A 14,250-nucleotide genomic window follows, 5' to 3' on the forward strand; every position below is an offset into this window, starting at 1 on the left:
TAAAATTTCTGAATAAACAAAAATAAATTCATAACAGGCCCTTGTATCAGGGTCCAGTTGAATAAATTTCTGTCCCATAAGTCTGTAGGACAAAATGTAGTAATATTGCACTTACTCATTATAAGCCAGGATTACAGGAATTTACCATACTATAAGAGAGAAAAAAGGACTGGTTTTTGTATAAAAAAGAAGTGTCATTCCCTGGTCTGATCTTTTATCATTTCTCAGGGATAGGGGAGCCAGAATAGCCAATTGTTAAGTACTTTGATAGAAAGTATTTCACAAGGAGTGTGGTACAAGGAGTCTTGTGTCTTAACATATATCAAGTGCCGAAACCTCGAGTCTCACTCTAGTCCTTTTGTATTGGCATAGAAGTTCATCAATCCCACCTGTATTGGTTTCTTTTTTGACCTGTGTGCTCTTTTTTTGGCACTATTCAGGTTAAGTCCATGCTTCGATGGCACTGTGTAGATGAAGTCTGTCTTCCTTTTTGATCCCATTTCCTAGAATCAGACACAAACATTAATCACAGTACCATAATATTTATCAATAAATGGCAGGTTTCCATAGTCTAAAGCTTTTGAGTATGCATTTATATGTTAGGCAAATGGACATCTTAGCTTATTCTGTTGTAAAAATCAAAACAGTTAAAATTATTTTCAATACTGGTGATGTGCTTCAAATACAAAAATAAGAGAAAAAATCGAATACTATATCACCCATGCAGGAAGAAAAACAATAATGAAAAATATAAAAAAAGTATGTATTTCACAATCACAGAGGTAAAATATAGAGTCTACGTGCCAAAAAATAAGATTCATTTCCTCTTTAACTTTCCTTGATCCACAGTGTGAGTGCAAATGAGGTATAAAAGCAATAATACATTCAGGAAAATACAAAAAAAAAGTTACAAAAGACACAAAATATTACAAAAGATACATTAGTTCAATATATGTCACTGGTACAGATTTTCTTTTTTTCACGGTAATATATGTATTGTCCTACCAGGGTAATTTGTTCAAGTACAAGGATTAACCAAATAAAGTGCAACAAAATATTACAGATCAAGCAATAGGGAAGTCTTATCACAATCAATAGTCAAATACAATCAATCCAGGCAATTATTCATTATCAACAGAAGGTACAATGATGAGTTGCTATGTGACAAACACATGCTGCAAGTTGTTTTACATCTAGCAAATCTTGCAACCTTGGAGGAGATAGGTTTCAACAAATTCCAAAACACAAACCTCTGTACTGCTGATAAAAATACTCTTTTGGGTCCAAAATATCATCCAGAAGCCAGTAGACTTCATGGGAAATGCTCCCTCTTGGGAGTTATCCAGGGGTATTATGCCCCCTGGGAGACTGACACTCTATATGTCTCATCCATTACATTTCAACAAAAGTAGAGGTGAGGAATACAAATACAAAATACAAAACAGCACTTTACTTCAGTTACCAAATGGACCTTTATATCTTATTACATGCAAATCAAAATGAAGCAGTCAGAGAGAGAGTGGCTATGAAAACCCCTTAAAGTCAATGAGTATTTAAGTTATTAAAGTCTCCAAAGGGTGCGTGCAGGTTGATGGATCAGTTTGCAATGAGACAAGTAGGATGATACAAATAAAGGTAGTAAGAGGGTAGACAGGCACCGTATTCAAAACCCATTTCTTCTTCTTTGCTACTATTTGGAGGGGAGACAAAAATGAAAAGGGTCAACATACACAAAAACAATAGAGTCTAAGGGGCACCACCTTTTTCCCCACATGGAGGGGCAGTAGTATTTCGTGGACGAGCTCCACTTAGGATATATTGTTGTGGGGTCAGTTGGTTGGAGTTATCATTTCCCTGATTCATATTCCTAGAATTGTTATCAGTCCTAAAATTGCGATTCCTGAAATCACTATTCTAATTATTATTTCTATAATTGTTTTTATAATAATTTTTCCAGTGGATATTGTTTCTCATTGCCTGGAACAAGTTCCTACAGTTCATCATTATGTGGCCCTTCATCTCACTGAATTGGCAGGTAAGGGACCGATAGTTAGGTTTTTGGAGAGGTGCAAATGCCATTGGTTGAGTATCATGCCTTTTGTCCTGTTTATCAATCCTATCACTTAAAGATTTGAGTTCCTTTTGAATGGCTTCCATGAAATTATTAGCCTCTTCCTGTTTTTCTTTATGGCTTTTAGAGACATAAACAGCAGTTCTCCTCAAGTCATCAAGATCCATCTCAGGACATCTTGGGCAATGCATTTTAAAGTAATCCTGGGCCACTTTGCAAGAGTTGTTGACAAAGTGTCGGAAACTGAGGGAAACTGAGGCAAATAGGATAAAGTGACTTGCCCAGGGTCACCCAGCTAGTATGTGTTTGAGGAAAGATTTGAACCCAGGAAGATGAGTCTTCCTGACTCCAGGCCTGGTGCTCTATCCACTGTGCAACCCCACCTTATTTGCTTAATATCCCTTCAGAAAGATCAAGGTCTATGTACTGACCCCCAAGCTCAGTGAGCCTATCCATGAATTGCGAGGGTGTCTCATCATAGGATTGTTTAAGGCTTTCAAATTTGGTCCATGCATGTGGTCTTTTGGAGCATTCTCGCACTGCTGTTAGAATGGCCTTCCTACAATGATATAATTGCAAGTAGTCCTCAGGATTGTTATAATCTCATTCAGGATCTTGAGATGGTCAGTGTGCTTCATTGAGCCCTGAACTTTATTAACATGAGAAATGATCTTATTTTTCTCACGTTCTGTTAGAAAAGTCTGGAGCAAATTTTCAACATAGATGGATTATATTGAAAAAATATGTTGACCATCTTTTTCGTTACCACACATGGTAACTTCATAACTTAGGGTTACCACATTCTCATTGCAACCTATTTTGGGGACTTCCCTTAAGGGGAAAGGCATTAATAGGAATTGGGTAATGGTTGTGGTTTCTTAGAAGTTGACTGTGGGGATACTAAGGCAGCATGGGTAGAAACAGGCCTGGTAAGAGGACAAGATTTCCCTGGGGCTGGTATTGGTTGTGGGGTGGGAGAAGGGACAGGAGAGGATGGGGATCAGGAGAAAGATCAGGGGAAGTAAGGTTAGCCAGGAGTTGCACAATACAAGAGAGGAGGTTCTCCACCTGAGACATAGGAGAGGGGTCTTCCATCTGCATTTCAGAAGAAATAGGATTTTCCTCTCTTGGTAGTTTAGGAACAGGCTTGCAAAAATCAGATTTTTTTTGGATGGAATCAGCATTTGCCATTGGACCATGTAAGAATTATTTGAAATTATCCATTTGAATTTGCATGTCGGCCTGCATTTCAGCTTTAATTTTCTGTATGGTAGCATTTTTTGTCATAACATTTACAATTAGGAAAAGAAAATTTCCTAGGAACATAAGGAGAAGGAGGCATTCCAAAACCTTAAAGGTTCCCAATTGGGTGAAAGCCAGAAGGCTTTCTTGTAGAGTAGTGATCATGCTGCTCGGCATTGTAATCAGAAGGTTAAGAAAATGATTTTCAATGTATTTTTATTTTTAATTTAATTTAATTTTAACTTATTAAATTGCTTATAATTCTGTTTTTTGTCAGTAGATGGCGCTACTGGCTGGGGGTTAAGTCAGGGTGTGATCCCTTTAAAGATGTAAAAGGCATCTTGATCTAATTAATTTTTGGGTGGAAATCTTTTGCCCAGAGGCTAAGTATAGGAGGGGTAATGCCTTCCATGATACAACCCCATGCTTCCTTCTTGGGCCAGATGCCGATTTTTGAGTTGGCCTGGGGCAATAAGAGTTTTTATAATTTTTTTTTTTACTTATTTGGGTTCTAAAACTTCTTAGGGTAAAAAAGACTAGTTTTTGTTTTGTTTTGTTTTGTTTTTTACTTTAATGCTGCTCTTCCTGACTGATCTCCCCAGGTTTTACTTCTCCCTTAAGTTAATTCTAAAAGCACATGGGTTTTGGAAAAAAAGAGAAAGTAGATTTCCAGGAGCAAAAAATCCCCTCAAAACTTTGTTAATTTCAGCTTAACCATCATTCTTTCTAATAAAAAACACCTGAACTTTTTTCCAGTTTTTGGTTATGAGATAGAATTCTGTGGGAGCAGAGCAGGGATGCTTTCCCCCAAGAGGGAGTGTAAGCTTTTCTTTAGGTGTGGTCCTCAATGGGAGTTTTTTCTAAGGAACAAAGCAGCTTGATTGTTGCCGGTAAGGAAAAACAGCCAGTTTACTGCTGGCAAGGTAATTTTCAGCTGTTTTTTATTTGTTTTAAGGCGAAAGAAAGAGAGAGAAAAAATTGAACTTACCTTTTCTTGCAGCTCTGAATTGTAGACTTAAAACAAGCTATTAATAAGCCGACTTGAGGATAGTTACAAAAGTAGTCAAGAAAATTTAAGAAGATTGAGAGTATTTGTCCAATCCCTTTGTGGTCTCCACATGTAAGGGGCAGAAATATAAGGGGTTGGATTAGAGTATGGTCGCCAGGAATTTAATCAATTCCAAATGATTATTTTAGCAATTTGTGGTAATTTATTTACAAAAGGAGAAAGAATGAAAGTAAGAAAATCAGAGAGAGGATAGGGTAAGATATCTAACCTAACACACTAAGTATTTTGCTCCGGCCCCTGGCTCAACCCAGGCAGGGCTAATTAGCCCTTAGCTGGACTTGGGGATGAATAAAGCAGGAACTTCAGTCATGAAGCCTCTCTCAAGAGGGGAGGTCTCTCCTGAGTCTAGTCCCTTCAGAAAATCCAGGAAAGGAGTCAGCTTTTTTTTTTTTTTAACTCACCCACATGGTAGTTCAAAGGGAGAGATTTAAGAGCACAACAGTCTCACTAAGTCCAAGGTCTCAGGTCCAGTAAGCAGCCTCCAACTCAAACTCAGAACTCTGAAAAATGAAGAATACCCTCACAGGAAGTTGTAACTCCTTTTAAAGATACTTTTTAGTGTTACTTCCTGTGCCTTCCTCTACTTTTTATGTGGACAAATTATAGTCTACAATTTTGCTTAGGACTTCCCAGGTAGTGGTTTCTAATTCACAGAGCTCTCCCACTCAAGTGTAAATGGGGTGTGTATGCTTCTGGTGATTAAATCTAAAAATGGGCAGGGGAGAGTTAATCCCATCTTTACACCTCAGAGAATTTTGTGAGACCCTTAAGTGATGACCAGTTTGTGTCAGAGGGAGTATTCAAGCCCATCTTCTTGATACCAGGATATTTACCTGTCCCTTGGCATCTTTTTTTTTTACCCCTTTTTGTCATAGAATTGATACTATGTGCCAGTCCTAAGGCAAAAGAGCGATAAGGGCTAGGCAGTTTGGGTTAAGTCACTTGCCCAAGGTCACATAGCTTGGAAGCACCTGAGGTCACATTTAAACCCAGGATCTCCTATCTCCAGGCTTGGCTTTCTATTCACCTTATAAGCCACCCAGCGGCACCTACCTTTAGTGTCTTTTGAAGGTCTTGATGATGATCTAAAATTACTCGTGTCTTCATTCAGTGCCTATGGAGATAGAGTTCATCTGGGCCAGGTTCCTTGAAATCCCCAAGGTTAGCTAGATGTGCTTTTACTTTTCCATAGTTATCTTGGGTATCTGCTCTCTTAACAGCCATTTTTAGTTTGTTGTCTTCCCCCCACCCCCCAAAGTGAGAAGGATTTGTTGACTTCGTGAAGAGGGAAGAAGGTATGAATATAAATTTGAGAGAGGTTGTGGAAATAGACTCAAAACTTGGCAACTGATTAGAGTTTCAGATGAATCCAGTTGTGAACCCTGGTGATAAATTAAGGAAGTTGGGGAAGAGGGAGACTTTTTTGGACATGGAAAGTTAGAGATTTTCTGTAGCATTTCCACGTAGAAATGTCCAGCAGGTCATTGGTAATGTGGGGCTGGAACTCAGACAGATGATTAGGGCAACAGGCATATACATGGGATTTGTCTGGCTAGAGATGGTTGAATTGAGCCCATTGAGTGGATGAGGTCACTAATAAATTATGTAAAGAACGAAGAAATACTAGCCTGGTTCTGGGGGAGGCAATCACACTCAGGTTAGGACCAGACAGCAATGATTCAGAGAAAGAGTGGCCAGGGAGCTCATAGTGTTTTGTAGAAGAGACTTTTGTTTGAGTACAGATTGGCGTAGATGACCTCTGGTCTGACCTCTAGTTACAATTTGCTTCCCACTTTAAGATGCTGTGATTCTGTGAGGAAAACCAGGAGAAAGAAGGGTCATGGAACAAAGCAAAGGGAGGGAGGAAGTGTCCAGGTAAAGTGCCCTTGGTCCCCTCAATCTTCCTCATCCTTCTCAGTCTTCCTGGCCCTCTCATCCCTTCAGCTCTCGTATTCCTTTCTTTATAGCTTCCTGAATTCTCTTGCTTCTCAGATCATCAGTTCTCCACCCCCCCCCCCCACCCCCTCCCCAGGCTCTATAGCCCTTAGTTTCTCTGCCCCATATTCTGCTTCATCCCTTTAGCCTCTGATTCCAGCCGTCTCCTTGCCCCATAAAACCTTGACTCCCCTTGGTCTCTTAAACCTCCTCAATCCCTCCTAGCCTTTGTGGGCTCCTATGGCTTTCTCAGCCCCTTTCACAGAATCCAAGAAGAGCAAACTTGGATGTTGACCTCTCAAAGCCTTCTAGACCAACCTGGTGTCTGAGTAAGAATTCCTTCTATGAAACTCATGCCACATTGTTCCCACTCTTTCCTGAGCCACTCTGCTGGTTCATTAGTCAATAAGCATTTCTTAACTGTCTCCATGTGCCAGGCGCATTGGCACCGTGCTAAGTAAGCACTGGGGATGCAGGGAAAGGCACATGGAGCTCTTGCCCACAAAGAACTCACATACTCGGAAGACAGTATGTAAACAGCTGCTCAGACAAGATCTAGACAGGGTAAACTGGAGATAACCAAGAGAGGGAGGCTTTAAGGCTTCTTGTAGAAAGTGGCCAGGAGTTGAGACGAGGAGGAAGAGAATTGCAGGCTTCATTTTAGGCTCCAAACCTGCCTCTAATCGGCTTCTTCCCATTGTTCCCAACCCTTCCTTCCACACCAGCCCTTTAAATATTGAAGATGGCCATCCTGTCTCTTGAGATTTCTCTCTCTGGACTGAATATCCATAGTTATGTTAGCACACTCTTCAGGCTTTTCACCATCCTGGTCCCCTTTCTCTTGACTCAGTTTAGCTTATCAATATCTTTTTTTTTTTTAACCCTTACCTCTTATCTTAGAATTGATACTAAGTGTTGGTTCCAAGGCAGAAAAGCAGTAAGGGCTAGGCATTAGCGGTGGGTGAATGTGGGTGGGTGTTAAGTGACTTACCCAGGGTTATATAGCTAGGAAGTGTCTGAGGACAGATTGGAACCCAGGACCTCTGGTCTCAGGCTTGGCTCTCAATCCACTGAGCCACCCAGCTGCCCCATCAACATCCTTTCTAGGGGGCAGCTGGATGGCTTAGTGGATTGAGAGCCAGGTCTAGAGAAAAGAGGTCCTGGGTTCCAATGTGGCCTCAGCCACTTCCTAGCTGTGTGACCCTGGGCAAGTCACTTAACCCCCATTACCTAGCCCTTACCGCTCTTCTGTCTTGGAGTCAATACTGTGCACAGGGACTCCAAGACAGAAGGTAAGGGCTTAAAAAACAACAACAACAACATCCTTTCTAAAATGTGGTACCCCAAATGAGCAAAATACTCTCAGCTTATAACTAGTGCAAAGTATAACAGGATCATTGCTTTGTTTTGTTCCAGTGGGGTGCTGTCCCCCTCACTGCTGCCTGAGATTGATTAGCTTTTTGCTGCCAAATCTGTTGAAGTGCTTGGAACTTGTAGGGCAATTACATTCCCAGGCCTATCTGTTCTTCAGCCATCTCCCCCATACCTACCCTGGTGGTTTTACTTTTTCAGCTCCTAAGCTCAAGACTTTATCGCTATTAAACTCTTCTTTTCTAGATACTATTTATTGTTCTAGCCTAATGAGATCTTTTTTGGATCCTGTATCTGTAATCCAGGATATTTGCCATCTCTCTTAGCTTTATGTCATCTATAGATTTTCTAAGCGTGCCTTTTTGCTTTCATCTGAGTCACTGATAAAAATAATGAATACTGCAGACCTCGGGATATATCTATGGGATACTCTGAGATGGGGTAACTGGGTGGCATAGTGGGTAGAAATCTGGGCCTGGAATCAGAAAGACCTGATTTCAAATCTGGCCTCAGACATTTACTAGCCATGTGACCTTGGACAAGTCACTTAAGCCTATTTCCTCATCTGTAAAATAGCTGGAGAAGGAAATGACAAACAACTTCATTATCTGTGCCAAGAAAACCCCAGATGGGGACACACAGAATTAGGCACAACTGAAACAACCGAATAACAACAGCACTGTGGGAGCTCCTTCTTCTCAGTCCAAATCAACGTCAGCGAATTGATTGTTATTTTTTGGGTCTTGCCATTAAACTAGTTCCAGCACTTGTCTAACTAACTTGTCTCCCCAGTTCACATCACTCCATCTTGTCCAAAATTATATCATAATAGACTGTATTAGATGGTTTATTGATACTCAGATATTTCAACATTTCCCCTGCCCTAGCTTATTATTATATCCCAGTTTATTAACCGGGACAAAGAAGTTAAGGAGGTTAGTCTGACTTGTTCTAGGTGAAGTCATACTAACTTTTGGCGATGGTGACTTTTTTCCCCCTAAATGCTTACAAATCATTTTGAATAATATGTTCTAGAACAAGATTTGAAACCAGACACTTTGGTCTATAGTTTGTATCCACTTTCTCCTCTTTATTGAAAGTTGGGACATTTGCCTCAAATCTCTCCTCTTCACCATCTTTCAGACATTTCTGACTTGGTGAATTTGTTAAGGTTGGACGCTGACTTTTGGAACATCTTGTTAATACTCACTTTCTACTTGACCCTTTTTGGGTCAAGGCCCAAAGAGCATACTCTCACTCATCTGTAATCATCACCCTTTTTGTTGGCCTTCGTGTTCATGGGCAGTCTTAGCTTGCTCTGTACTCTAGCCTTCTTGATACTATTTCTTATTTCTTTTGCTTTTTTTTAAAACTCTCACCTTCCATCTTAGAATCAATACTGTTTATTGTTTCCAAGGCAGAGGAGTGGTAAAGGTTAGGCAATAGGGGTCAAGTGACTTGCCCAAGGTCACACAGGTGGGAAGTGTCTGAGCCAGATTTGAACCTAGGACCTCCCTTCTCTAGTCCAGGCTCTCAATCCACTGAGCTATCCAGCTGCCTCTTATTTCTTTTTTTAAATAACCCTCACTTCTGTCTTAGAATCAATACTAAGTATCAGTTCTAAGGCAGAAGAACGGTAAAGTCTAGGTAATTGGGATTAAGTAACTTGCTCAAGGTCACACTGCTAGGAAGTATCTGAGGTCAGATTTGAATCCTGGACTGCTTGTGCTTCCATCTTCTATGTCTTTAAAAACTGAAACACAAACACCAAGTGGGCCAATGGGTTCCATGTCCATTTGCCTCAATTTCCTTTAGACAGGAATCATTTGTATTTATATCTTGGAAATGTCATTCTTAGTTGTTTTCCATTCTTTTAGGCCAGCTTCCTTTGTAGCATTTTAGGCCAGGGAATCCTGTTTGTTCTCTCCAAATCTAGGCTGCGTGTTCTACTTTATCCTCTTCTCCTTTTTAGTAATAAATTGCAAGGTGGAACAGGTTGATCATTCTTCCCAATACTCCTGTCATTTCTTTAACAACTGGTTTATCCCGTTAGGTCAGGCAGGGCCCTTAAAGCACTTCCTTCTGTTGATTCCTTTACTTTTTTGAAGAATGAAATTATCATCAGGGCAAGTCAAGAATTTGTCAGCTGCTCTGCTTTAGCCAAAAAGGGCCATTGTGTGGATGGTTGAAATCGCATCTCCCCTCCTCCCCATCATTATATCATCAGGTCTCTGTGGCAAATTTGTGATATGTTTTCTGAGGTAGTTTCTGGGCAGTAGGTCCCGTGACAATATTGTTTTCTTGTCTCTCCTTTGATCCTCACCCAACCATTTTCTAACATGTTTCCCTATTCTGTTTCCTGAATTTCCTCACTTTGAGTTCATCATCTTAAAATAGACTGCTATTCCAAGAACCTCTTTTATCTGTTTTTTTCTTTTCTTTCTTTCTTTTCTTTCTTTCTTTCTTTCTTTCTTTCTTTCTTTCTTTCTTTCTTTCTTTCTTTCTTTCTTTCTTTCTTTCTTTCTTTCTTTCTTTCTTTCTTTCTTTCTTTCTTTCTTTCTTTCTTTCTTTCTTTCTTTCTTTCTTTCTTTCTTTCTTTCAAATAAGTGATCAGCCTAGTGGTACAGTAGAGAGGATATGGGTCATGGAGTCAGGAAGTCCTGAATTTGAGTTCTGCCTCAGACACTCCCTAGCTATGTGACCCTAGACAAGTGACTTGCTTCCCTTTGCCTTTGTTCCACATCTCTATAATAGGAATAATAATAATAGCACCTACTGTATAGAGTTGTGAACATCACCTAGATGGCATGTGCAAAATCCTTTGCAAATCTTAGACTGCTGCAGGAATACCAGCTATTTTGATTATTAAGTATGTCCTTCAATAACCATATTCTAGTGTCCTTTCAAAACATCCCAGTGATCCTCAACCCCAGTAATGTGCTAGTGCCTCTTTGTAATGCCCTGTTATCTGCCAGGATGCACCACTGATCTCTAGTAACTTCCTAGTGTTTGTCAGTAGTGTCTTGGTGTTTCCAGGAATATTCCAGTGTCTCCCAAGGATGCTTGGGTTGTCTTCCTGACAAGGTGGTCAGGGAGAGAAAGGGAACAAGAGTTGGGGCTTAGGGATTGGGTACAAGCTAGGGCAAAAGCCAGATTGTCCTTAACCTGAGGTAGCCTCTTCCCTGAGGAATGTGAGGGGCCTGGTTTTCTTGTGACTTTGACCAGGCATGGGGAGCTAGGAATCTATGTGGAGCTTCCAGAAGGATAGCCTTGCACTTCAGGCAGTGTAGGAAGGGCTAGAGGGGGTTCAGACACTGGTGGAATTTTCCCCCATGTTTCTGTGAAGCCCTGGGCTCTGGGGATTTTCCACTATCCTGGGGTGGGGACAGAAGGCATGTGGGGCCAGGAGGAAGTGACTTCTTACCTCAGCTCTGTAGCAGGCTCATCCTCTAGCCCTCTGTTCCTCTTAGGGCTTGAGTGAGAGCAATGGCTTTCTGGAAGACGCAGTGCTGGGAGCTGGGGTACAGAGTCCATTTCCTTCTTCCACTTTCCTTGCCTTTGTTGTCCTGTGCTCTAGGAGAGGGAAATGCCTTAGGGTGATTAGGAATCTTAGATTGGCCCTTAGCTGCCAGGGTCAGTGAAGGTGGGGGAGAAGTAGGTCTAGATGGAATGCGATGGCACTTGGATGTGGGCTGAGACAGGTGGAGGGCTTGTACTGGCACGGTGCTTTTGGTTTCCAGGGTTCAGGTCGGGCAGCTCCACCCTTCCTCTACCTGACTTGGCCTTTGTCCTCACCCTCCCCATACATGCATCCAGGGGCCACACATCTAGCTATGTGTCAAGGGTTAGGAAAGCCATGGGGAGCCAGCCCCAGCTTCTCACCTGTCCTGTCCCCTGGACTCCTAGGGCCCTGCAGGGCCATAGTCGGGCCTCAGAGTCATCCCCGGAGCCAGCCATAGACATGGGCCACTGTGAGTCTGAGCTGCCCCCGCCTCTATCCCAGGTAGGTGGCATGGTGGACTTGGGGGATTTGGAAGAGCAAGGGCCAGGTGTTTACCATTCCCATCCTGGGTATGGGGTGGCTCCTGGAGATGGGAAAATGTTCAGGCTGTTTTCTCTTGGGCCTTGTTCCTACTTTGCCCTCCAGGATGCCTCCTTGACAAACATGCTGCCCAATATGAAGATGCTGGTGGAGGACCCACTGCACACCGGTTTGGTGAGTCCAGCAGGCCCGAGGGTAAGGGGAGGGGGGTGCTGTTCTGGTGGTCCTTCCTCCCGAGATGTACTGCTTTAGCTGGCCTTAGTAGGAGCAACAACTTCCAGCAAGCCTGGACCCTGGTGCAGGGGCTTAGAATCAGATTCACAGAAAGACAGAGCTAGAAGGGCCCTTAAAGACCATCGTCCCCATTGCCTCCTTTTATAGAATGGAAGTGGAATCATTAATGTTGCTTATCAAAACTTCTGGGGGCCAACTATGCCATGGGAGTGATGGAGACCTCTGCATACCACGGCTGGTTATGCTGGTGGTGGTGGGGATCCAGAGAGAGCAGCCCTCAGTGAGTAGTTCAGAGTCTAGTGGGAGGAAGGAGCCTCATGAGAATGAGGGGAAAACCCACCAAATACCATATGAGGGAGAGAAGTGCTGAATTGTTCAATATTAAAGGTTCTTGTGGGCCAGGCTCCGAGGGGCAGCACCGAAAGGGAAGTGAGATTAGTTGAGCCTGGATGCCCAGATAAACTTTGGATAGGTCTGACAGATACAGAGAGAGAGAGAGAATTTTTTTTTTTAAACCCTTAACTTCTGTCTTGGAATCAATAATGTGTATCAGTTCCAAGGTAGAAGAGTGGTAAGGGCTAAGTAATGGGGGTTAAATGACTTGCCCAGGGTCACACAGCTGGGAAGTGTCTGAGGCCAGATTTGAACCAAGGCCTCCCATTTCTGGGCCTGATTCTCCATCCACTGAGCCCCGCAGCTGCCCCGCAGAGAGAGAATTTTCAAGGTGAAGGGACCTGTGTAGATAAACATTTGGATGTAGGAGTGATTAGGGAAGGGTTCTTTTTGGACAGAAGTCTCTAAGGGTGAACTTTTTCCTAACCCAATCCCTTCCCTGTAATCTTGTTTTGGACTGGACAGTTGGGGTTTCTGCCTTGCAGGTGCTAGGAATACTGATTGGCGTGGGGGCCGCTGTGCTGTTCCTGGCCACTGCTATCCTCGTGCTGGTCCGGAGGCTGCGTGCGAAGAATGCAGGTACCTAGCAGGGTGCTTGGGGCAGCAGGAGTTGGACCCTCTGCCATAGTCTCCAGGAGGAGGGGTCAGGTGTCTGTGTTCGGCACGGCCTGGGGATCTGCCCCGCAGGGTTCTGAGTGGGGTGGGTTGGGGCATGGACATCAGGGGCGGAGTTTGAGGGTGTTTGCGGGCCTGTGTTGTACTTCCCAGAGGTTCAGGCCCAGGAGCCTCCTAAGTATCGATTCCGCAAGAGGGACAAGGTTCTTTTCTATGGACGCAAGATCATGCGCAAGGTTTGACCCCTTCACCCTATGTTCTCTCTGCCCTTGCTGTGGTCTGTCGATCTCTTGAGGTCCACTCACTGCCCTCTTGTCTCACTCTTCCCCACTTCCTCCTTGTTTTCTGTCCCTGGCTGATGGCTTGACTTGGGGGGAGGGTCGATGAAACTTAGGGCCTGCTGACGGACCTCATCCCTGCTTCAGGTGTCCCAGTCTACCTCCTCCCTGGTGGACACCACCATCTCTAACGCTTCCCGGCCCCGAATGAAGAAGAAACTCAAGATGTTGAACATTGCCAGGAAGTAAGGATTCCCCTCCTTCCCCCCATGGGCCAGGACTCCCAGGGGCGCCGAGGAAGGGGGCTCCCTTGGCCTGTTGCCTCTCAACACACAATGCCTGTGTCCCCAGGATCCTTCGAATCCAGAAAGAGACACCCATCTTGCAGCGCAAAGAGCCTCCCCCAGCTTTGCTGGAGGCCGACCTCACCGAGTATGATGTTGCCAAGTCGCACCTGCCCTCGGAGGTGCTGTACATGCTGAAGAATGTTCGGTGCGTGGGGTGGGGGAGTGGGGCAGAGGGTCTGGGCTCGGTGGGAGTCTCTCTCTTGACAGTCCTCCCCTCACAGGGTGCTAGGGCACTTTGAGAAGCCGCTGTTTCTGGAGCTGTGCCGCCACATGGTGTTCCAGCGGCTGAACCAGGGCGACTACGTGTTCCGGCCGGGCCAACCAGATGCCAGCATCTATGTGGTCCAGGATGGGCAGCTGGAGCTCTGCCTCCCAGGCCCCGTGAGCAGGCTGGTCAGGGGGCTGGCTGGGGGCTGAGCGGGATCAGATGACCAGAGATGCGGGCAGTAACTAACAGTCATGGGACAGTGGTGGTCAGGGGTGAGAGGATCAGGGAAGTGGTCAGGTATTGGAGACTAGTGGCCGCCTTTTTCCAGGATGGGAAGGAGTGTGTGGTGAAGGAGGTCTTTCCTGGGGACAGTGTTAACAGCCTCCTCAGCATCCTCGATGTCATCACGGTGAGTTCTGGGAGCTGGCAGGGAATAGAGCCAGAC

At 43.9% G+C, this 14,250-nt stretch overlaps 1 protein-coding gene across 9 annotated transcripts in view; it reads left to right on the forward strand.

The window, feature by feature from the left end:
- Positions 1-14,250, forward strand: part of PNPLA6 (patatin like phospholipase domain containing 6) — a 49,717-nt gene that overhangs the window by 4,027 nt on the left and 31,440 nt on the right. For 4 of the 9 annotated variants that reach the window (XR_008917348.1, XM_007489556.2, XM_016432301.2 and 1 more), the window contains exons 2-11: positions 1,958-2,035; positions 6,182-6,257; positions 11,595-11,691; positions 11,836-11,904; positions 12,843-12,936; positions 13,126-13,208; positions 13,398-13,495; positions 13,602-13,742; positions 13,819-13,978; positions 14,134-14,214. Coding sequence is in view for 8 of the 9 variants with exons in the window: in XM_007489556.2 (XP_007489618.1) it covers positions 6,223-6,257; positions 11,595-11,691; positions 11,836-11,904; positions 12,843-12,936; positions 13,126-13,208; positions 13,398-13,495; positions 13,602-13,742; positions 13,819-13,978; positions 14,134-14,214 (858 nt within the window). In the remaining variant the exon portion in view is untranslated. The remainder of the gene's footprint in view (positions 1-1,957; positions 2,036-6,181; positions 6,258-11,594; positions 11,692-11,835; positions 11,905-12,842; positions 12,937-13,125; positions 13,209-13,397; positions 13,496-13,601; positions 13,743-13,818; positions 13,979-14,133; positions 14,215-14,250) is intronic. The other 5 variants (XM_056822005.1, XM_016432305.2, XM_056822006.1 and 2 more) reach the window with 3 other exon arrangements.

Source organism: Monodelphis domestica, chromosome 3 (assembly GCF_027887165.1).
Source record: "Monodelphis domestica isolate mMonDom1 chromosome 3, mMonDom1.pri, whole genome shotgun sequence".
Lineage (NCBI taxonomy): Eukaryota > Metazoa > Chordata > Mammalia > Didelphimorphia > Didelphidae > Monodelphis > Monodelphis domestica.